The sequence below is a fragment of the Populus trichocarpa genome, chromosome 13, assembly GCF_000002775.5.
Source record: "Populus trichocarpa isolate Nisqually-1 chromosome 13, P.trichocarpa_v4.1, whole genome shotgun sequence".
Taxonomy (NCBI): Eukaryota; Viridiplantae; Streptophyta; class Magnoliopsida; order Malpighiales; family Salicaceae; genus Populus; species Populus trichocarpa.
This window is the reverse complement of record NC_037297.2, coordinates 11,309,628-11,332,855: the sequence shown is the minus strand read 5'-3', so window position 1 is coordinate 11,332,855 and position 23,228 is coordinate 11,309,628. Positions and strand designations below refer to the sequence as shown.

The 23,228-nt window shown below is 34.7% G+C and overlaps 3 protein-coding genes across 7 annotated transcripts; 2 read left to right on the top strand and 1 right to left on the bottom strand.

The window, feature by feature from the left end:
• The first annotated feature begins 694 nt into the window (after positions 1-694).
• On the top strand, positions 695-4,200 carry LOC18104305 (F-box/kelch-repeat protein At1g67480). The gene is made up of 4 exons (XM_006376063.3): positions 695-901; positions 1,792-1,862; positions 1,954-2,800; positions 3,385-4,200. The coding sequence occupies exons 3-4, from the start codon at positions 2,283-2,285 to the stop codon at positions 4,010-4,012; spliced, it is 1,146 nt and encodes a 381-aa protein (XP_006376125.1). The 5' UTR covers positions 695-901; positions 1,792-1,862; positions 1,954-2,282; the 3' UTR covers positions 4,013-4,200.
• A 2,642-nt stretch (positions 4,201-6,842) lies between these two features.
• On the bottom strand, positions 6,843-13,947 carry LOC7479038 (uncharacterized). 2 transcript variants are annotated; one of them, XM_002319303.4, is made up of 10 exons: positions 13,761-13,947; positions 12,305-12,438; positions 11,843-11,987; positions 11,587-11,714; positions 10,441-10,512; positions 9,411-9,537; positions 9,214-9,338; positions 8,125-8,166; positions 7,638-7,850; positions 6,843-7,213 (listed from the first exon to the last, which is right to left on the bottom strand). In XM_002319303.4, exons 1-10 carry the CDS (start codon positions 13,870-13,872, stop codon positions 7,145-7,147), a joined length of 1,167 nt encoding a protein of 388 aa, XP_002319339.3. In that variant the 5' UTR covers positions 13,873-13,947; the 3' UTR covers positions 6,843-7,144. The 2 variants fall into 2 exon arrangements, with proteins under 2 accessions (XP_002319339.3, XP_024438793.2); XM_024583025.2 differs by having other exon boundaries at positions 12,305-12,454; positions 13,761-13,912.
• A 4,236-nt stretch (positions 13,948-18,183) lies between these two features.
• On the top strand, positions 18,184-21,651 carry LOC18104306 (uncharacterized). Of its 4 annotated transcripts, XR_008057143.1 has the most exons (4): positions 18,184-18,357; positions 19,625-19,841; positions 19,932-21,156; positions 21,256-21,651. XR_008057143.1 is itself a non-coding variant. In XM_052446626.1 (3 exons), the coding sequence occupies exons 2-3, from the start codon at positions 19,652-19,654 to the stop codon at positions 20,930-20,932; spliced, it is 1,191 nt and encodes a 396-aa protein (XP_052302586.1). In that variant the 5' UTR covers positions 18,184-18,357; positions 19,625-19,651; the 3' UTR covers positions 20,933-21,184. The 4 variants fall into 4 exon arrangements, 2 of the variants coding, with proteins under 2 accessions (XP_052302586.1, XP_052302585.1); XM_052446626.1 differs by lacking the exon at positions 21,256-21,651 and having other exon boundaries at positions 19,932-21,184; XR_008057142.1 differs by having other exon boundaries at positions 18,187-18,357; positions 19,625-21,156.
• Positions 21,652-23,228: the final 1,577 nt, after the last annotated feature.

The following is a 23,228-nucleotide window of genomic DNA, read 5'->3' as shown; positions in this document are numbered from 1 at the left end:
GAGAGGCCAATATTTGTGCACAAGCATTATGCAAAACGAGCAAATTAATTTATTATGAAACCAATTATATTAATTGAAGTAAAGTTAAAGGCCAACATTTATTTCATGCTTAAAAATATGGTTGATGTTATTTTTTAAAATATTTTTAATTTAAAAATATATTAAAATAATATATATTTTGTTATTTTTTAAAATATATTTTTAATATTAGCATATTAAAACAATTCAAAAATACTAAAAAATTCTTTAATTTAAAGTAAAATGAAATTCAAAATTTAATAAAAAATCAATTTAACCTCGACCCTAAACGCACATCCATGGAAAAATAAATCTTAAGTTGGTAAAACAATAAATTAAAGTTTCTTTATATAAGTAATTTAACATAAAAATGTTATTGTTTCATTAAACAGTTAAATTAATTATTTAAAATACCTTTTACTTAAAAAAAATATTAAATTAATTATTTTTAAATGTTTTATATGCTAATAAAAAAAATCTAAAAGTTATAATTTTAATATTTTTAAATTAAAAATTACTTATTCAAAAATACTATCCATCACATTACCAAATAATTACTAATAAATCATGATATTTTTTCATCAAGTGGATCAGAACCTGCCTCCACCCTACAGAATCGTGCATAAAAACACACACTAATAATATCCAAACAATCCATCAAAAAATCTCTTTCTGACAAGTGACAAGTCGTTCTCTCTCTCCTCTCTCCCTCTCTCAATTTTTATAATCTTAAAAATTTTCTATTTTATTTTCTGTCTCTATAAAAATCCCACATTAATTCATTCTACTCACTCTCTGTCTCTCTCCCATTACCAAGACCAAATCTTCTGCAACAAGCACTCCTTAACAACCTCTCGAACTCTATTTCCCTTCTTGCTTCAAGGTAAAATCCTCTGTCTCTCTTGCCATAGATGAAATGGGTCTTCTTTCTCTTGGCTTATAGTCAACCATGCCATAGTTTGCTTCTTCTTAACTTGTGTTACTTCCTTCTGTTGTTTGCTGTAGTTCTGAGTTACCAAGGTAATAAGAACGTAGATTTTTATATCATTTGAAGGGCTCAATACACTTTTTTACATATAAAGTACTTGTAGTTTACTGCTTATGACCTGTTTTGCATTCTGGGTTCTTAGGATTTTAATTCTTTGATTACTTGAATTTTATTGTACAAGATCTGACCTTTCATGGTTTGATATTGATGTTTTAGCCATTGTTAGGTAAATGCTTGTTCATTATAGTAAAACTGTTTATTGGATTTAGATCTGCTTGTTAGAGGCTCTGCATTGTGGCTTTTGGAGGAAAATATTATTCAGATCTGATCTGTCCCTCCGTTTAGCTTTTGAGGGGCTAAGATGCTTCAGCTTCTTGTGGTGTCTTCTTCTAATGATGAAATGGTTGTTTAGGATGATTTGATGCTAATCAGGATATTTACCATTAACTTTACTTGCTTGTATTCTCGACATACATTTGGTTGGTTAGGTAGGTAAGATGTGACATGAGTTTAGAAGATGATTTTCTAATGTAGTGGCTCCTCTTTTATGACATGCGATGAAAATGATTCATGGGATATTTGAGTATAGCAAGTTTGGAGATAACTTTTTTGATTTTTTGTTACATTTTTGCATGAAGCTTTAGGGTAGTGGAAACTGAAAACTACAGTTATCTAAGTTGCGATTGGTTACCTTTTCTTTTCTCAAAGAAATGGATTTTTGAATGCTGTGAAATACTATAGTTTCTGCTTTGACTTTTATTGTTCCTTTTATTTAATCATGCCAGGAATTTATCTTCTCCAATGAAAATGGAAGTTAGAGGAGGCTGAGACTTGCTAACTTTTATGGCTGTCACTGGTAGGGTTTGTTTTTTCCCCTTTAAAATTCTAATCTGATAAGTAAATGTTGGTTTTTCAGCTTCATAATATTTTGTATCCTTCTTTTGTAGATATTCAGGCAATGTTTGCAGGAAGAGACTATTTTAGAGGTTTAGAAGGTATCCTGTATAAAACAACTGAAAGGAACTACTTTAAGAGCAGAACATCTAGAATGGAATATGTATCAGACTGGACAAAACACAGAAAATCCTCAGCATTTACTTCTCAAGTGATTTGTGGTGCAACATTTTTCATGCCTTGGTCTCTGAAAATTCCTATAGGTGATGGTTTCCATGAGTTTCTTTAATCAATTATCTTTTTTTCTTTCTAAATCATCTTCCTAGGGAGAGGTAATAGACAAAAAACAAGAATCGTCTGCTTCTCTCTAGATTAGTTGAAAATGCTTGGGATTGTGAGTGGAAAGAAGAGATTCACAGAAGCAAACATGACTTTTTCCACTTTGATCACACAAGATTTCAAGAGTAAACCTCGATTAGCTTCTCAGATCCCCAATGATATTGACAGCCCCATTCTACCCGGGCTGCCAGATGATGTGGCAAAGTATTGCCTTGCACTAGTTCCTCGCTCCCACTTCCCAACCATGGGTTCTGTATGCAAGAAATGGAGGTCTTTTCTTAAAAGCAAAGAACTCATAACCATACGAAAATTAGCTGGTTTGCTAGAGGAATGGCTCTATGTCCTTACTATGGACTCTGAAGCAAAGGAAAGCCACTGGGAGGTTTTTGATTGTTTAGGACACAAACATCAACTTCTACCACCAATGCCTGGTCCAGTTAAGGCTGAGTTTGGGGTAGTGGTTCTAAATGGAAAGCTTCTTGTCATGGCTGGCTACTCAGTGATTGATGGTACTGGCTCTGCCTCTGCAGATGTTTATGAATATGATTCTTGCCTCAACAGGTTTGTTCCTTGTACAAGCATGGGACTCACCCTCCCCCTATTGTTATGAGCTGAATTTATATTTATTTTCTTTTTTTTTTCCCTGTTTGGTTGGAAGTTTGAGATCATATAATTTGATTTAATAATCAAATCAATTTCAAGTCTTCTTGTAACTGGTAACTGATAGCTTAGCCTGTTGATTTGATGGCATTTTGCTGGCAAGAGGGAATAGGTTGGTTTGATGGTTCTGAAATTTTTTTTAGATAAGAGATAATTCTGACATTTTAAATTAGTGGATTTTATGGAACAATTTGCATTTGTTAGTTTGAAGTCTTTATGCTCATTTTTTGAGTTCTATGAACGATCTTTCATGTAAATCAGTATGGAATCAGTTATGTTATTGGCATTTGCTAGTTGTCCGACCAACTGATTAGTTTCTCAATTTAGAGAATCATTTTGTTGGAAAGGACATGTAAAACCCAAGAAAGTATGTCCTTGTTTAGGGTTGCTCTTCTATTATTTTTGCTCTTTGTTACCAATTAGTTATATGCTTGAGATTTTTTTTTGTATACACTGTTTTACTGCATTTTTTTTCATAATTGCAGTTGGAGGAAATTGGCAAGCATGAATGTGGCTCGCTATGAGTTTGCTTGCGCAGAGGTTAATGGCAAAGTTTATGTCGTTGGAGGCAATGGGATGGATGGTGATAGTCTCTCTAGTGTTGAGATGTACAATCCTGACACTGACAAATGGACCTTGATAGAGAGTCTTCGCCGCCCTAGGCGGGGTTGCTTTGCTTGTAGCTTTGAGGGGAAACTTTATGTCATGGGAGGAAGGTCAAGCTTCACTATTGGCAATTCAAAATTTGTTGACGTGTACAATCCTGAAGGACACACTTGGTGTGAAATGAAGAATGGCCGTGTCATGGTTACTGCTCATGCTGTGCTGGGAAAGAAACTCTTCTGTATGGAGTGGAAGAACCAGAGGAAACTAGCTATATTCAGTCCAGAAGACAACTCATGGAAAATGGTACCAGTTCCTTTGACTGGGAGCTCAAGCATCGGGTTTCGGTTTGGGATACTTGATGGAAAACTTTTATTGTTCTCTCAAGAGATGGAGCCAGGTTACCGTACTCTATTGTATGATCCTGATGCATCCCCAGGCTCAGAGTGGCAGACTTCAGAGATAAAGCCGTCTGGATGGTGTTTGTGCAGTGTGACCATCAAGGCATGAATAATGCATTGATTGAGAGCTTGGAATCTTTCATTTGGTATTTTCAATTTTCCAATCTGTTTTGGATCTCTTGGCACATTCATTCTTGCCCCCAAAACAATTCATGCATGGCATGTGGTGGGATTATTAAAACTGGATTGTGTTTTCAATTTTTCATAATTTCGTGGAGTATATTTGTGTTTGGTTCATGAGGGGCTCAGGTTAACTTATGTACCTGGCCAGATCTCTTCCTTTTTTCCCAGCTGAAATGCCCTTCTATACCTTGGACCATTGAGCAGAAAACAATTAATCCCTCCATTAGGGCCTATCCTCCTCAGCAGGTATTCCTTCAAGGGGACATTGATCGTAGTGCAGGGATGATTGGCTTGAAGTTTCTGTGATTCTCGTTAGTTCGATGGTGTTCCCTATGGAAAAGAAAGAGGATCTGCGTAGAATCCTGTAAAGCGTATCCTACCTTGCCATTTATTAGTTATAACCTTTGATACGGAGTTTCAAATTGTTTAGCAAAGAGGCTGATGCTTTGATTGGATGGCAGGTAAGAGTGTTCACAAATCAAAGCAGCTCTCTCTTCAAGGAGTGGAACGGCCAACATGGAATTTAGGGGTTGTTTAAAAGCTTGTAGATTTATTTTTTAAATTGTTTTTTATTTATATTTTTTATTTTTAAAAAAATTATTTTTAATATTAATATATTAAAATGATCTGAAAAAAATAATTTTAATCGAAATAATTTTTCAAAAAATCATAAAATATGGGTTGTACAATAGCCTCTTGATAGATAATAGTTCTATTTCTATTTTAGAAATGACTAAATTCGTGCACCATGCTGTGTTGCAGGCCAACCAAATTCTTTTTCTGACATAAAAAAGAAATGCCAAGGAAAAAAAAAAAAATCTTAGGCTTGAGTTATTGGTTTAATTAGTCATTTAAATAATATGAGTAAAATAACATGATGATAAAAAATAAATTGATAAAAAATTTAATTAAAAAAAAGTAGAAAAGATAAGGTTAGGGTAAAATTGAAAAAAAATTAAATAAAAAAAAAACTCATTTAATCAGGTTAACTTGTAAACTTAATGTCCATGAGTATAAGATTAAGATAATCTTATAGAAAGAAAATTAGAAAAAAAAAATCTGAATACCAATTCATAATAAATCAAATGAGAATATAATAATAAAAAATAGTGGAAAAAAGTCGATCCAAGCCCACTCCACTCAAGTTAAGATGCAAAATCTCTATCACAGTTGTGATACAAGGATAACAGCGTTTGAAAATAAATTAAAAAAAATCATGAAGCTCAATTATCGAACAACTTAATGTTAAATGATAAATGAAAAAAAATAAATTTAATTATAAAAAGCAACGGGAAAAAATCTAAATCAACACAGGTTAACCCGTCAACCCCGCAATCATGTACACAAGATCAGAATAACTCAATAGAAAGGAAAGGAAAAAAAAACATGAAGATTAATTCTCCATAAATCAAATATTGAAATATGAATTTGAGATAAATTAATTTAAAAAAAGAACAAAAAAAAAAGTCAACTCGCATTAATCTTTAAAACCGATGACCTTGATCATAAACCCGAGACTAACTCCATAAAAAACAAATCATAAAAAATAACAAAGCAACACTAAAAAAGGATAAAAAATCAGCTTTAAAAAAGGAAAAAAAACCCAAACAAACTCGGGCGAACTTCTTAAATCTAGTTTAATCTTTAAAACTCGCAACTCGTGAAACCCTTGATCGAGTTCAATCAAAAAACTTAATTTTCAATCAATTTAATTTTGAAGGATGAAATTGTAAAAAAATATCACTTTAAAAAACTTGCCAAAGCAAAAAGGATAGAAAAAAAAATTGAGATCAAATTTGATAGAAAAAAAACCCATTGAGGATGAAACTGATAAAAAAATTCTAAAATAATTTCAAATAAAACAAATAGCAATAAAAAAAATAAGAACCATATTTAAAAGATTAAAAAGTGAAAAGGGTGAAATTGTAAAAAATTATAATTTTATAGATTATTTAAAAAAAAAAATAATAAAAAAAGACAGATCAAATGTGAAGGGAGAAAATTTGAAGGGATTGATTTGAAATTTTGAAGGGGATAACATGAAATTCAAGGAAAGAGAGAAAAAATAATAATAATTGTCAGCACCAAAACAAATATGTGGTAGGCACTAACGATGCCTCATTATAGATAAGACACCGAGACCTTCCAAACACTGTCCTAGAAGGTAGTATTTGATGATCAAACAACCCCTCACGCGCTATCCACTCCCTGACATGTTTTTTTTCATACATATAATATTTATTATATTGTCAAATACAATAATACCCTTGAATAACCTTCAATTTAATAATAAAACAAATATAATAGGATAAAAAGCTACTGAAAGAGTTATTTTAATTTTTATCTTTCAGACAATAAAATAATTTTCCTATTTTGAAATTGTTTTTCCTATTTTGAAAAAAAAAATTAAAAAGAACATAACATCCAAGGCATTCTAATTTTTTAATCGACGGTTAAATTAATAATTTTACTATATAAAAAAAATAAAATTACTAACTTAACGCTGCACAAATTATTAATGACAATATTCTCACAGTAAAAAAACAACCTTGTCCCCGGTCAAAGGTTTTATGACACGAGCAATTTTATCATGAATAGTGTTTTGTTTCTTATGAACAAATGAACAATAATTTCCGGATTCATGTAGGCCCCTTCAACTAGCTTAGAGTTGAGGTTGGAGTCAGTGTGGTTTCTAACACTCACCAAAAGTCATGGTGGGGTTTAACATATAGTTTCTGATAGTGAATTCCCAGAAATTCCTGAAACAACTTAAAATTCAATTTTGCATATTTCGAATTAGGCCATGTGATGGCACTGAAAAACAATGTCAAGAGCTAAATGTTGTCTGATTGTCTACTCAATTTCTAAGAGATTGAGACATTGTCTACTCAATTTTGCATGGTCTAACTCACATTGCATGAAAACAACAGACATTTGAGATGGTTGGCCTACCCGAAAACATCATCAAGTAAGCACATCTTGGATGACCCTTCAGCCATTGAAGATGGGAGATGCATCTCCCTTAATGGAAGTCCAAATTGTGAAGCTGTCTCAAGAGTCAGTTCACAATCTCTATGCCCGTTAAAGGATTTCCTGAATGAAGTTGAAGGGCAACATCTCCAACAACCTGTAGATTTACACAATTAGTAGAGAGAAAAACAGTCCAAATAATCTAAAGAAATCTACATCGAAAAGGGCTATGATAAAAGATTGTGTGTCTGAGAGAAATTAAGCCAAGATTTCATGCTTCATTTAATATTTAAAACACATAACTCCTCAGCTAATTTATTGTACCGGTCATATTGGCACTGTATTAAAAGAAAATGTAATCCTTGATTATAGCAGGTGAGAGAAAAACATTGGGTGCATGGCTCTATTAGAAATATTTGTTGGCATGAAAACTTTTGAGAACCTATAAAGGATTTAAATATTTCTGAAGAGTTAGATGCAATGATCTTAGATTGCATCTATCACTTGCCTAAAGTTGTAACTTAATACCAGATTATTCGTTATCACCTCAAGAATCCGGAGGATCTGTTTAAGGTTCATACCTTAGACATGGATCTGTAAGAGTGTTCTGTAACCCCTGCAACATGAGGACTGATTATAACATTGTTGAATTTGAGAATTGGATCATCAGGATCAAATGGCTCAGTCCAAGCGACATCAATTCCTAAGCCCCCTAAATGTCCAGACTCAAGATGATGCACAACAGCGTTGTAGTCCAAGAGACCTCCTCGAGCAATATTTACCAAAAGGGAACCCTGAAAAACATATATTAAAGTGTGTTGAATGATTACGCAGAGAAGTAAAAAATTAGCTAGACCAGATAAGAAAAAAGCTGACATGCTTTATTTATTGACCATCACCGATACATAATCATTAAGAACAGTAGTTCTAAGCACTCTTGTCTATTGCACCTTCTAAAAAAGAAAACAAATGTGGATCATAAGAGAAAATTCTACAGGAAGAAGATGCATCATAATTTCATGCAAACAAGGAAAGTTTCCAGTGCAAAGGAGTACAAGCAACACAAACCTTTTTCATTGAAGATATGAATGATTTGTTCACAATACCAGCCTGAGAGTGCAATAACCAAAAGTGGTGAGTTAAACAATCAATCTTGTAGCACAGACATACTATTGGATTAGCCAATCAATTATATAAAATAGACATTTGGAGAGAAATACAATACCAAGTATGATGCAAAAAAAATTAAAAAAATACACATCTCAAACAGAAAATGAAAAAGCATAAATATCAGTTGACATTATTTTAGCAAGTTCAAATTAAAAATTAGAATAGGAGAAAAATACAAGGGTTGAATAGAAATATAGGACAATTGTTTTCACATTCAAATTCTTTGTCGCCCAAATTGCTCATTGATATCTTACTTCAAGCAGTTCATTGAATAGACCAATCAGTTAAATCCAAATCTAGACCTCCAAAAGTAAATAAATAAGCTAAAAACGTTACCATTTAACTCATGAACAGAGTATAAAATTAGAAAGAAAAGCATGGCCTTCTTTCATTTGACATATAAAAGGTATGAAACTAATTTCAAGAAGGAAGTACAGAAAGATTTAAAAGACAACAATTAACAAATGATGGAGAGGGAATAAATTGTAAGATTTCTTTCCTTATCTATGCTATATTAACTGAAAATTTTCCTAAAAGGTATGAAACTAATTTCAAGAAGGAAGTACAGAAAGATTTAAAAGACAACAATTAACAAATGATGGAGAGGGAATAAATTGTAAGATTTCTTTCCTTATCTATGCTATATTAACTGAAAATTTTCCTTTTTTGATAGGCTAGAACTTTTCCTTTGATGTAAGAATTTTGGAAAAATACACTGAAAACTAAAAATGTATGAGAACATTTTCCATTATGTAATAAGATTTTTGTTCTAGACAGGAAGGAGGTGGTGAAGCAGAAACGAAGTCAAATAAAGACTTCTTTTTGCCATGCACTCGGGATGAATGCAATTGATCAAGAATTCGTTGTGCTAGCTGGCAACTTGTCCAAATGAGCCAACTCCAAGTCCACTGAGCATCTCCATTTCAATGCAATCCAATAGGAAATCTTTCCAAAGTACACAAAGTACAGAAGAGAGCATAGGCTTACTGTCTCTTTATTCATCCTCAAGCAACAAACAACAATGTCTGACTCTCCAGCAAACTTGTAAATATCTTCATGACTGCCCTTCTCGTCAACCAAATTATCATTGGTACCATTTTCAATTAGGAAACCTGAGCATATGTAATGAATAAATAAAAAGCCTTCAGACCAATTTTGTTATGTTACAGTGAACTCTTGCATACCATTGGATTGAAGAGAACCTTCAGAATGCAGTGCCCAGCTCCTTTTTGTGGCAATAATCTTGACACCGAATGGTCGCAAGCGCTTTGCCAAATCAATCCCTATATTTCCAAACCCCATAATGAATACCTACAGAAGCCAAAAAATACAGCAAGGATATGGGATTTTCAAAAATCAGAGAAGATCACAAAAAGGTAGATGGAAACAAATATAAAGACTTTTGAACTAATTGTTGAATTTTAATAAATAAGTAACCATAAATTCAAGTTCAAATGGTAGAACAGAGGTCTTTTCCAATTAAAATTTTCTCAGTAGACTTTGACTACCACCACTGATGAGTCCTTTCCTCACAGACTGCTTTATTTACTAGAGGAACTCAGACTTGTTACTCGAAAAGAACATAGTTTTTTAAGCTTCTGTCTCACATCCCCAAAGCCTGTAATTTTATAATTCTTGCACTAATAAATGACTAGTGCTCTCACTTTTAAGTGCCCTAAAAAATATTTTGAATTGTAAAAAGAGGCTTATTTGAAGAAAAATGACGGACTTTAATTGGAGCTAGCAATTTATATTTTGTACTGTATGTGTCTGCACACTCGCATAAACACATACACAGTTTTCTATTAGCATAAATACAAACAAGTGCGCATTTGTTTATATACATGTACTGTTCAATCAAACTTTACATAGAGTTATGGCCTTTTATGTCTTCAATTTAGGATTGCCATGCCAACAGCCAGACACCATATCTCCATGTTGACACCAGGAGCTTTGTTATCAAACCATTCATTATATATTTTTGCATAACAGAACTTAATAAACAGAGTTCTCATTTCTTTATTCAATTTGCAGATTGTATCAAGAATTTACATTGTCAACATTCATTCCTCGTGTGTTTTTGTGAAAATCACATAAACATTAAACCGAGGAAAAGAAAATCTATCTGCAAAATATTCATGGAATTTTTAAGAGAAGTAACCAAGAAGAATATTAGATGAGGATGTAAAAAAAAAAGTAAAGATCTATACTCACTGTCTTGCCAAATAGTGTCTCACCAGCTGGTTCTCCAAGCCTTTTCTGCTTTATGGAAATCTGCATCTCATTCTATAGCAGTAACACAAGTTACTCTGATGATATAATAAGTTCACACAGAAAATACATAGCAAAGCAAATAAAATAATCGCAGCATGCTAAAGTGAAGATTCATTAAAAGAGTGCTACCACAGTGCATAGACAAAGCCAATTTTGTTCAAGAGAAAATAAGGACAAAGCCTGCTGCTTTGGGAAGCCAATCAGTTGTTATGAAACCGGTGCTGATGTGCACAGATTTTACAGATACATGACCTCCTAGTAGGGATGACAGTGCTCCCTGAAAAGTAGCCTGACATGGTGATGCATGCAGGATGACAGAGTCATAAAAAATTGGACAACTAAACAACAAATGAACAACAACATCGGAAACGGGCTTAGAATCAGGAATGGGCATAGAACAGAAAATGAGCCTGTTAAGATTGTGCACCTCAATATCTTCATTTGCCAATCAGCAACTTACGTTGTTTGTTATTAAAGGACTCATAAGAAGCATGACATCTTTATAACCATACACTGTATTTTAAAGATGTCACTCAAACGATATCAAGGGAAAGTTAGATACTCTATCGATTCAAGTTACTTTTGATTCATGGATCATATAAAACCATAAGTTAACAGAAAATTCTGTGTTTGAAATAATTTGTCCACTTTAGTCTATAAGTTATTTAGAGATTTTAACTCAAATTTCACTCAAACCTCAGAAATTTGAATTAGATTTTGAATAAAAGATCATCACATCGAAGAAGCACAAAGAGAAATAATTAAAGCACCCATGTCAAAAGAAAAGGATTTTAACATAAAACATAATTATCAAAACTTAAGGAAGTACATTTCAAATGTGACTAAAAAGCCATTTGCTAGTCAAACAAATTATATACTACCTGCCTTTTCTGAACAGCTAGTTCCAGACTCGAAATGATTTGGTATCATAACAGCCCAAAAAGCATTTTGGCCCAAAATAAAGCTCAATAGTGGAAGAGGATCCACATAACTGAGTCAAACTTTGAGATTGAGTCTTAGTTTAGTTGAGCTGAGATTAGAACAGAGTAAGAAAGTTATTTCTAGTAACTAAATAAGCACAGAAACCTGTTTCCGAAGAAGGCCCAACATTAAATATATGGCCATCTCTGCACATGATGCTGCATTTCCAGTAGCATCACCTGGAATTCTGGCGACTTTAATTCCGTACTTTGTAGCAGCATCAATATCAACTCCTTCATGCAAAGATTTATGATAGGCAATCAATTTTGATAGTGATGATGCAACAGGATAAAGAAAATAAGAATGGATCAGGCTGATAGGATACTAGAAACGTCAAAATTATCGTAATTTAGATTGTTACCTTCAATGCCAACACCAAACTGCATAATAAGTTTCATCTGAGTTGCACGGGATATAATGTTTGAAGTTAGCCGCATGTTTTTTACTATGCAAATGTTGTAGTTTGATATAACATCAGGCACGACAGCAAGTGGGACATCATCAACCTACAAGAAGTTAGCAAATAGCAATATAACAACTGAATACATAATGAACAGGTAGTAGAAAAATTATCCAAACAGTAAATATGTTTGAAGTAATTATCTTGTTATTATTTAGGTAAAAAAAGAAGGAATAGAACGTATAGGTTAAGCAAAATGTCACAGGCAACTTTTGGAAAATATCTAATATACTTTCAAGGAATGCATTATGTGGTTAGTAAAAGCAAATAACGCCTCGGAAAGAAATGAATTCTTTCAATCTACAATGCTAAGAATATGTATAAGAATTCAGCCACGGAGAAATAATGCATTCAAGGACATACCTGGATGAAAGGGTACTTCTGCAAGTATTCTTTAGTGTACTGATGAGAAGCAGGGAAATATGGCCCACAAAAGAGAACACGAGTGATGTGCTTGTCACTGTTCCCAACCATTTGCTCCACCTCACTCAATGTACCTGCAATGAACAAACACTAAGCAATGAAAACAGTAAAAGTTATAAATAACTGTTCTTTGTATTATCTACAGGAAAAAAAGAAGAATATTTTTGGTTAATGAATGTGCTTGAAAGGCCAGGTAAATTGCGCAAGGTGCAAATTCCATTTTAGTGAAATCATATGGTGAAACTTCCTCATGAAGGAATATGTGCAATCACTCTTTTTTAAATAAAGGGAACTTACTGCTAGCCTTACTTGAAATAGATTCAAACATAGTCACTGGGAGCGTGCATTTCCAATAAATACAACTAAATTTTATACAAAAAAATGGATTTCACATGAGAATAGTAACATGCTTCAAATGTCATTACTGAATATCCAAATATCAAATAATATACCATTGTCTAATCGGTAAAAACTAGATTCTGCGAGTGGGATTAACAAATCATATACAGCTGGCTTAAATTTGGAGAGTCTGAATTCCAAGGCTACAACCTGTTTAACACTACAACCAAATTGCAGTTATATGGCCTCTCATCTTTACATCTTTAAATAAAAAGAAGGCAAATCAGTGCAACTATATGTGGACTTCCCAACCTCCCCAAGACACAAGCCAAGATTTACTAACCAAAGCGAGCTCAGCCATGCCATCTCTCTCATTAACCAGCTCTCAATCAATACAATAGGTACATCATTTTTATGCTCAGAGTAAAGACATTCATTTTGATGATTAGTTGAAAGATCTAAAAAGTACAAGAATAATAAGGATTCTTTCATTGCTTAATGAAAACTCAATCTTTCACATTCTGATTCATGTTCTCCGCATTTTAAAGACTTCACCTGAACATCATCCATTTCCCCAAATCATATCTCAGGCCAGAGCTGCGCAATCAAGGATAAGTTGACAACAATATGAACTTGCAATTAGACCCTCTTGGCTCCAATGTATATATCCATATTCCAAAGCTAAAGAACATTGATTTTTAAGAATTTCTAGCTTTAAATCAGACTAAATTTGCAGTAATCCAACATCACTGAGCAGCCTCATTCAAAAGGAATGGAATGAATATTAACTAGAAATAATCATTAAGGTCCAAGTTCACAATTATAGCAAGTATAAAGCACACAAAGATGCCACTCATGTCTCACTTCAAATGGCAGGACCAACTCATTAATAAAACTAAAAAAGAAATCAAAACCATTAAGAAATGTTAGAGAAAAAAACTTTAGAACACATAAAACCATCACCAGATTGTCCGAGAAACAAACATACAAGAGAGAATCAGAGATGACATAAAGAAGGGAAAAAGAAAGGAAATTTAGGAAATGGGTTGCTGCTTACCAGTAGAGAAATGGAGAGGTGAGAGATTAGAGAGAGTGAAAGCACAGGGGAGGCCGCAAGTTCTCTTCACAGCACTGATCAGTGTCGTCTTATTAAGACGGTTGCAGAACATCACCACGCTTTGGTTTGTCGTTATAACATCTGAAACCACAGAAGATTCTTTTGCTGGATGGCACAGGGCCGCAGGCACATGCTCATGTCATTTGGTTGTCGAGAAGTGCATTATTGAGAATAAGTATTATTTGGGGACCTCATTGCAACTTTTTTATTTCTAGTAGTTGCTTTTGATATTAATAAAGCTTTAAACTGTGTTGTCTAGAATTGTATTCGAAACCGTATTTCATTAAAATTGATATTTTTTATGTTTTTAAATTTTGATGTATTAATATTAAAAATAATTTTTTAAAAATAAAAAAATATTATTTTAATATATTTCTAAATAAAAAATATTTTAAAAAATAATTATTATTTCACTTTCAAACATCCAATAAAATTAGGCTGCAAAGTTCTAGGTTTCAAATATAAAATGAAAAGATAAATAATTTTTTTGTCGGTGATATTTTTACTGCTAAAAGGGCAACATGTATGTACATATGTGATGTGAGCATGACATAATAGCCATAAAGTAAATTATAAAAATTTAAACTCTATAGCATTTTGTGAATTTTGGTACAATCAATTGACATGACTTGAATTGTCACTATAACTTTGTAAAATTCATTTTATTTTACATTATCAATTTTTAAAATATATTAGATGATGTTCAAATATTTAATAACATAAAATAAAAGGTTATTTAGTATTTGAAATAGTAACTGATTTATACGTAAAGTATTTAGATTTCTTCCCGATCTAAAAAACTTCAAATCCATTAAGATGGTCTTAAATACCTGCAAGAAAAACAATCCCAATTGAGAGAATTTTAAGATTCTCCGATAGTAAAGTCAGCATTTTATAAAATATCAAGGTTGTAGAGAGTTTAAGATCGTGAACCTGAACCTTTTGTCATGAAACCCTCATGGTGTATTTTATAGCCTATAAAAGAAAGGTCTGTAAGGTAATTACTCTGATGGTATTGAATGAGGGATAAATATTCCTTACCTGATAAAAATATAGTGGGTCTATGAAGGACTTTTAAACACCTAAAAAGGTGTAGGGAGATTTAGAGTTTAAAACGTCAAATATAGCTAAACCTATAGAGGCTGAGTTCTTCCCTAATGTTTAGACTCAAAGGAGGTCGGCCACTCCCCTGGACATGCCAAGGGAGGATGGTGATTTTCTGGGACTTGGTTGATTGCCAAGTTCAAATGTCCTAGGTCTGACATGCGTGCCAGACCCACTCTATCATGGGCTTGACACACTGCCAAGCTCAAGTGTCTTGAACTTGGTTGACTGCTAAGTCCAACCGTATTGGGTATGGCATGAGTGTCAGGCCCACACTATCTTGGACTTGGCGCACTACTAAACCCAAGCGCTTTGGACTTGGCTAATTGCCAAGTCCAAACGCATTGGGTCTGACATGCGTGCCAGATGCTACCTTGGACTTGGCGCAATGCCAAGTCTAAGTGTATTGGGTCTGGTATCCGTGCTAGACCCACACCACCTTGTACTTGGCACACTGCCAAGTCCAAGCACCTTGGTAATTATCTTGGACTTGACTGACTGCCAAGACCAAATGCCTTGGGTCTGGTATGCGTGTCAGACCCACGCCACCTTGGACTTGACACATTACCAAGTCCAATCGCCTTACCCATGCTACCTTGGATTTAGCTAATTGCCAAGTCCAAGTATATTGGGTTTGGCAAGCGTGCCAGACTCACGCCATCTTGGATTTGGCTAATTACCAAGTCCAAGTGTATTGGGTCTAACAGGGATGCCAGATCCATGCTACCTTGGACTTGACGTACTACCAAGTCCAAGCGCCTTGAACTTGGCTACTTGCCAAGTCCAAGCGCCTTGGTAATTATCATGGACTTGGCTAACTGCAAAGTTCAAACTCTTTAGGTCTAGCATGCTCACCAGACCCACGCTATGTTGGGCTTGACACACTGCCAAGTCCAAGTGTATTGGGTGTGGCATGCATGTCAGACCCACGCTATCTTGGGCTTGGTGCACTACCAAACCCAATCGTCTTGAACTTGGCTAATTGCCAAGTCCAAGCGCATTGAGTCTGACATGCGTGCCAGACCCACACCATCTTGGACTTGGCTAAATGCCAAGTCCAAATGCTTTGGGTCTGGCATACGTGCCAGACCCACACTACCTTGGACTTGGCTAATCTGCCAAGTCCAAGTGTATTAGGTGTGACAAACGTGCCAGACCCACATTACCTTAGACTTGACGCATTGTCAATTTCAAGTGTATTGGGTCTAGCATGTGTGCAAGACACACGCCACCTTGGACTTGACTAACTACCAAATCCAAGTGTATTGGGTCTAGCATGTGTGCAAGACACACGCCACCTTGGACTTGACTAACTACCAAATCCAAGTATATTGTGTCTGGCATGCGTGTTAGACTCATGCTACCTTGGACTTGGTGCACTACCAAATCTAAGCGCCTTGGTAATTGTCTTGGACTTGACTAACTACCAAGTCCAAACACCTTGGGTCTAACATGTGTGCCAGATTCACGCTATTTTGGGCTTGACACATTGCCAAGCCCAAGAGCCTTGGACTCGGCTGACTACTACGTTCAAGCGTATTGGGTTTGACATTCGTGTAGACCCACGCTACTTTAGACTTGGCGTAAGTCCAAACACATTGGATCTGACATGCGTGCCAGAACCGCACCACCTTGGACTTGGCACACTACCAAGTCCAAATGCCTTGGACTTGGCTAAATGCCATGTTCAAATGCTGCACACTGCCCAGCAAGAGCCTTGGACTCGGCTAATTACCAAGTTCAAGCGTATTGGATTTGACATTCATGTAGATCCACGCCACCTTAGACTTGACGTACTGCCAAGTCCAAACACCTTAGACTTGACTAAATGCCATGTCCAAATGTATTGGGTCTGACATGCGTGTCAGAACCGCACCACCTTAGATTTGGCACAATACCTTAGACTTAGCGCACTGTAAAGTTTAAGTGTCTTGGACTTGGCTAATCTGCCAAGTCCAATCATATTAGGTTTGATATGCATGCCAGACCAACGCTACCTTGGACTTGGTGCACTGCAAAGTCCAAGCACATTAGACTCGACTAACCACCAAACCTAAGTATGTTGGGTCTGACATACTTGCCAGACCCATACATTTAAAAAAAATAAATTAAACACTTAATAAAACTCATCAATACTTTTCTTAATCAACTTTTTATATATATCATAATTAGAATGTTTTTAAAATTACTATCTTTATATAAAAAGTGATTAAATTAAGTTTAAGGAATAAATACTTAACAACAACAACAATAATATTTATTTTTTTAAATTTGTTTGAAGAGTAATGTGTTCTTGAGTCAATTCATGTATTCATTAAGATTTAAGTTTTTTTTTTTGATGATTTTAAGGTTTCAATGTTTAAATTCAAAAACTAAAAAATAAAAAAGAAAGTAAATCTTTTTACTTATTAAGGTAATTATTATAAATAATATAAAATTCAAGAGTTTTTTTTTTTTTGAAACTATAACCTTTTCAAAAAGAAATTGAGAAAGTAGTACATGTAGAAAAAGATTTTGAAAAATAAAATAGCTAAGAGTTGAAAAGAACACTTTTCCAATAATGTTTTCTCTTAAAATACTTTTTTGTAATATAAAAGAAATAGATTTTGAAATAAAGTTTCTGCAAAAATAACAAACTCAAGCATGTTTTTTTTTTTTAACTGTAGAAAAGAATAAACTGTTTTTTAAATAGATTTTGCATTTAACCAAAGCTGTTTTTTTTTTAAATTTATTTTTTAAAAAATTAAATCTTTTTCTTAATAAGAAAACCTTGTAATTAAGAATCCCAATCTAGATAATTTTTTTCTGTTGAATATTTTTTTAATTTTATAAAAAAATAAATATATTTATTTCATTATAAAACAAATATAATTTTTTTTTTTTATAAAACTTGTATGCAAATATTTTTCTAACCTTGATTTCTCAAAATCTATCTTCCTGATTTTTTTTGGAAAATATTCTAGTTTAAAAAAAATAAATAAAAAAATTCAAAAACTAAAATTTTTCTATTTATAAAAAGCTTGTTTGAAATTATAATAATGATGACGGTTTAAAACGCTTTGAATTTAGAAATACATCTATATAAAAGTTTTTTATTTTTTTAAAATTATTTTTGGTATTAGTATATTAAAATAATATAAAAATATATTTTTTTAAAATTTCAAAAATATAATTTATACCTTCTTTTCCAACAAACCAAACCCCAAGTCTTGGAGGAACGACTTCTCCAAAGTCCTCTAAAATACTGACGGACGGACCGAGTGAGTGGCCCTCCGAGACTTAGACATTCAAGTCAACCATTCTTGTCTTTTTTTCCTTCACCTTGGAAGCCACGAAACGTTTTTGTCAGCTGAATGGAGAGTAAAAAGCAAACGAGGAGACAGAGAGTCTACTCACTGGGCTGCCGACACGACCTCCTTATCTTCATCACCAGGTATGAATTAGGATCTCTTGTTTTCCATTTATTTCTTCTCAAAACTGATGTTTTTTTTCTTCTTATTTCCTTTCATGATCTATACATAGCTATGATTTTAATCATAATAACATCTGTTTGATGATTAGAAAGTATTGATTTTTCTGTTTAATCATTCAATATTGGAAGATGGGCCGATGCTAAATTTGACAGGGACTTTATCTATCTGCTGATATTGTGGATCGAGTATCATTCAATATTTTCCCAATGGTTCGTGTTGATTTACCATATTGATCTTCTTGCTGTCTTGAAAAAGAAAACCTAATCCTTTTTATACCTATTCTTTGATGCAAATAGTACTCTATGTCCTTTTTATTCTTCTTTTTGAGAGTGTTATTGGGGATTTAAGCCACACAAGAGGAATACCTTTTTTTCCTCTTTTAATCCCTTTCATCTCTGGTATGCTTGAGATTTTACCCTAGTCACTTGGTACATCGCCAAGTGGAACAAGCTTAATTTGGATGGAATCATCCTGGGAAATCTCCAGGTGTGTTTGGAAGAGAGGAATGGCCAGCAGCGAATTCCAGCTATGTGTGAAGGGTAAGCTGTCATGGAGGGAGGGGGAGGGAGAGAATGCCTTTCTACTCGCCTATTAAGCCAACACGTGTGGCATACACCACATGACACTAATTAGGGGGTGTTCGAGATTGATAGTAGTGGTTGTTGTTTTTCAAAATGGTTTTCATTTTGAAATGTATTAAAATAATATATTTTGTTTTTTTAAAATTATTTTTGATATCAGCACATTAAAATAATTTGAAAATATTAAAAAAAATTAATTTGAAACAAAGAAAAAAATAAAATTTTTTTAATTTTTTTCAAACAAACACTTTTAAAACGCAATAACAAACTGCCTCTAAAAAAAAATAAAAAAAAATGAAATGCTACGTTTTACAATCCATAAACACCAAATCACACGACATGGGGTGTGGGTGGAACGGTCATATGAATTTGAATTAACTCTTCCCCAATTCCTCCTTTCAATCTGCCATCATCCCCTCCCCAGAATAAACTTGTGACACCAAGCAACTGTACATAAATTATGTTGTAGTGGTTGATTTGTTTTAGGATTTATTCTACAAGTATTGTTTTTCTTGGTTCATTCTTCTATATATTCATGTATTTTCTCACACTATATACATAGATTATAAGGATGACCCCACCCACCTCTCAAGATGGAATATCAATCACATGCAAAAAAATTCTGAAGTCATTATTTTATTTGCAGTGCCTCATTGTGTATCAAGAAGGCAGAATGGGCAAACCATTGGGGAACAGGAACATGGGGCTATCAAAATCTGTAGAAGAGAGAGCCTTGTCGAAGAAGATGGAGGATGATCAAAAGAAGCTGCCAGCTGGTCCAGCCCCTTATTTTCACAAGGATTGCATATCGAATATCCTTATTTGGCTGCCTCTTGAATCACTTCCAAGTTCAAGATTTGTGTGTAAGCCATGGTACAATATAATTAACAGCCGAACTTTCATCGATTCACATTTCCGTCGCTCTGAATCTGTTTTGATCTTTCTAAAATCAGTCTCAAGAGGAAGATCATACCCTTATTCAAGACCAGACCCTTTTTCTATGACATCAATGCCAGAGGAACAAGGTAATACCTTTTCAGTTGAAGTAGCTTTGCTTCAATCGAACTTAAAAACTGTCCCCATTTTTGGGCCCCATGTCACTGGCAGCTCATCAAAATTCTTTATCCAGTTCATGGAATTTAAAGAAGGAAAGATCAAGGTAGGGAAGTATAATGTTAGCTGCCTGGGAAACATTAGAGCTACATGCAATGGCCTTATTTTGCTTGATAACCATGTGAAGAAAGGACTGATAGTCATGAATCCCGTGACACGGAAGCTCATTACACTTCCTCTTGGTACTTTGTGTAATTATCACAAGGAGTCCTATGGCTTTGCATTGAATCATGTCACCGGAGACTATAAGTTGGTGCACCTTTTTCGGGATGAGTTTGAGTATGTCACCTGTGAGACACTAGATCTTGCGACAAGATCATGGAGGGCAGTGAATGGACCTTCATTTGGCCTATTTAATTGGTTCGGGCATGCACCTGTTTCTGCAATTGGAGCTCTGCATTGGATTCCGCAGCTTGATAATAGTGATTTCATAGTGTCAATGGAAGTGGAGAACGAAAGATTTCATTGCATACCGCTACCCCACCGTTGTACTACTCATGACAGGGTTATGGAGATGGGTGGTCTCTTATGTTTTGTCACACATGAAGACTTGAACATTGATATTTGGAACTTGAAGAGTGTGCCTGAAGGCATTTGGACAAAGCAATATAGCATCACTAAAGGTAGCTTAATTGACATGGTTCCGCTTTTTAGTTTAAGAATCAGTGGAGATGTAATTTTCAGGAGGAAGGAAGATGGCTCATTCCATGCTTATGACTTTAAATCTGAAGTGATGAGAGAGTTTGAGATGGACAAAGAACGCAACCTATCATCTGGCGCATACCTGCCTCATGTAAACAGCCTTCTCTCATGGACACCAAGTCATCATGTGTCTGATTGACTTCCCTGTTGGCTGGTACCAGTAAAGGGAGTGACGATGACATATATATATCATCTAATCATATAGCTATATAGTTTGTGGGTTACTTCTCCGTTTCTGCGCTTTTATTTTGTGTATACTACTGATGGAAGAACTATATATATATACATACACACACACCCTGGGATGTGAAATATGTAGTACAATGTTGATGAAATGTAATTGAGCACTCCTCCTGCAATCAGGTATCTGTATGCAAGGGTTTTTTTCTTATTGTATTTTCCATTTTCGTTCTTGTTGTTATTTGGTTAGCTTGTGTCTTACCTTTCTTGGGATGGTTGCAGCGTCCTGTCAACTGGATGTAGGTCGAACCAGCTCATATCCTAGTCTAAAAGCAGAAGGTTGGATCAAAGTTTAATGGGTTCTATCTGATGTGGTGACTGGTGATGATGAGAATCGATCAAAAACTGCTGAAATGAACGTGTATTCACACACCTGACAGTAACATTTGTCGTAAACAATTTCAGGAACTTTATGTGAACGATGGACACTCTATATGTATCAAGTAAAGAAAACAAGTTGAGAAGGCGAATGCCCCTTCAAGGTCTACCCAATCCACCAAGCAGGCGTGAATCAAAGAAAGTTAAATCTATTTTATAGACTATTAATCACAATTAAGATTTTGTGCTCAATAATTTATCAATTTAATAGGCGTGGCTTTATTTTTTTCTATAAAATAAGTTTGATTTTTTTTTTTATATTAAAAATACTAAGATAATCATATTCATTACCCTACATTCTTAATACTAGCTACCCAATATATATTTTTAGGTTTAAATATTTAAATGATATGATCTTTCCATTTATATGAGCAATTGTTGAGGCAAAAAATAAAATAAAAAATAAAATAAAAAATCAAATTGAGTTAAAACTGGAGCACAATTGGCAGTGGACATGCTGCTGTCCAGACCACTGCCCAGCCCCCGAGTTGTGCCTGGTCTGCTGCCAGTTGTTTGGCTGCCAGTCTGCAGCAGATTGGCCCTTGTTCTGGTGAATGTAGCGGTTGCTGTTGGGAGGCCAATTACCTTGAGAACGACCCCTGTTGCAGCTAAAGTTTGAGCTGTGATGAGACATAACAAGATGAGCAGAAGGCTGTGGTGTTGGCAGCAATGGTGGTTGCTGCGGCAGAGAAGAAGACAACATAGAGGGAGCGACATCCATGGAATGAAAGGAGTTCTTGTGTAGAAATTCATGGGTAAGAAGGTGGCTATGAAGATCATCATATGACAACGGTTTTGCCTTGGTTATGAGACTCGTTACCAAGTCTTTGAACTCACCACGAAGGCCACAAAACATATAGAGATTGAAGTCTTCAAGGGACATGGGGCGACCGGCAGCAGCCAAGTCAAATAACGATTTGGCTTACTGCATATACATACTAACCGATGAGTTGCCTTGCCGAAGATCCAGAAAAGAGCCATGAAGTTGCATGATGCGAGAGTTAGATGGAGATGCAAGTGCTTTCTCAAGAGTGCGCCAAACACAATGCGAGGTAGAACAATCTACCACGAGACGCAACACATCCACGGAGAGGGATGAGAGTAATGCACTCAAAATAAGTTGATCCTGTTGCTTCTAACGAAGAAAAGAAGGGTTGATTGTAGAGGAAGAACTAGCAGAACTGTCAGAAACATAAGATGGAGGACACGACACTGAGCCGTCAACGAAGTGAAAAATACCTTGACCAAGGAGATAGGGCTTCATCTGCATTCGCCAATAGAGATAATTTGTGTTCGTAAGTTTCAATGAAACAACTTGGTGGGTGTTTGAGAGAGCAACGATAGCTGGAGTTTGTGTTCTCATAATGTGCAGAGGAACGACAGAAACTTGCGAGAAGGAGTCATTGACTTGTTCTGAAAGGGAAGGCTGTTGCTGTGGAGGAAGAACACCATCGGCAACAGCTTGTAGATGGCTGGCCGGTGGGGCTTTACCACCAGTGGTGAGGGAGAAATCGGCTCCAGCGGCTGTAGAGTCCATTTAGGAGAGGAGGAGAGAAGGGCGGCTGCAAAGGGGAGAGGGAGAGAAGAGTTCCGACGACAGAAGACTCTGATACCAAGTTGAGAATAATTAGGAGGCTTGACCTATTGGTTAGCCAACCTTCTCTATATATATATATGTAGGACAATATACAATAGTAATGGTGGAGGTTACCACACAAGAGTATGATTACAACATTTTCTATATAGGTACATTCTATAATAAAAATAAATGCCAAAGTAATTTTTTAATTAAATTAAAGCATTTTAATACACATTAA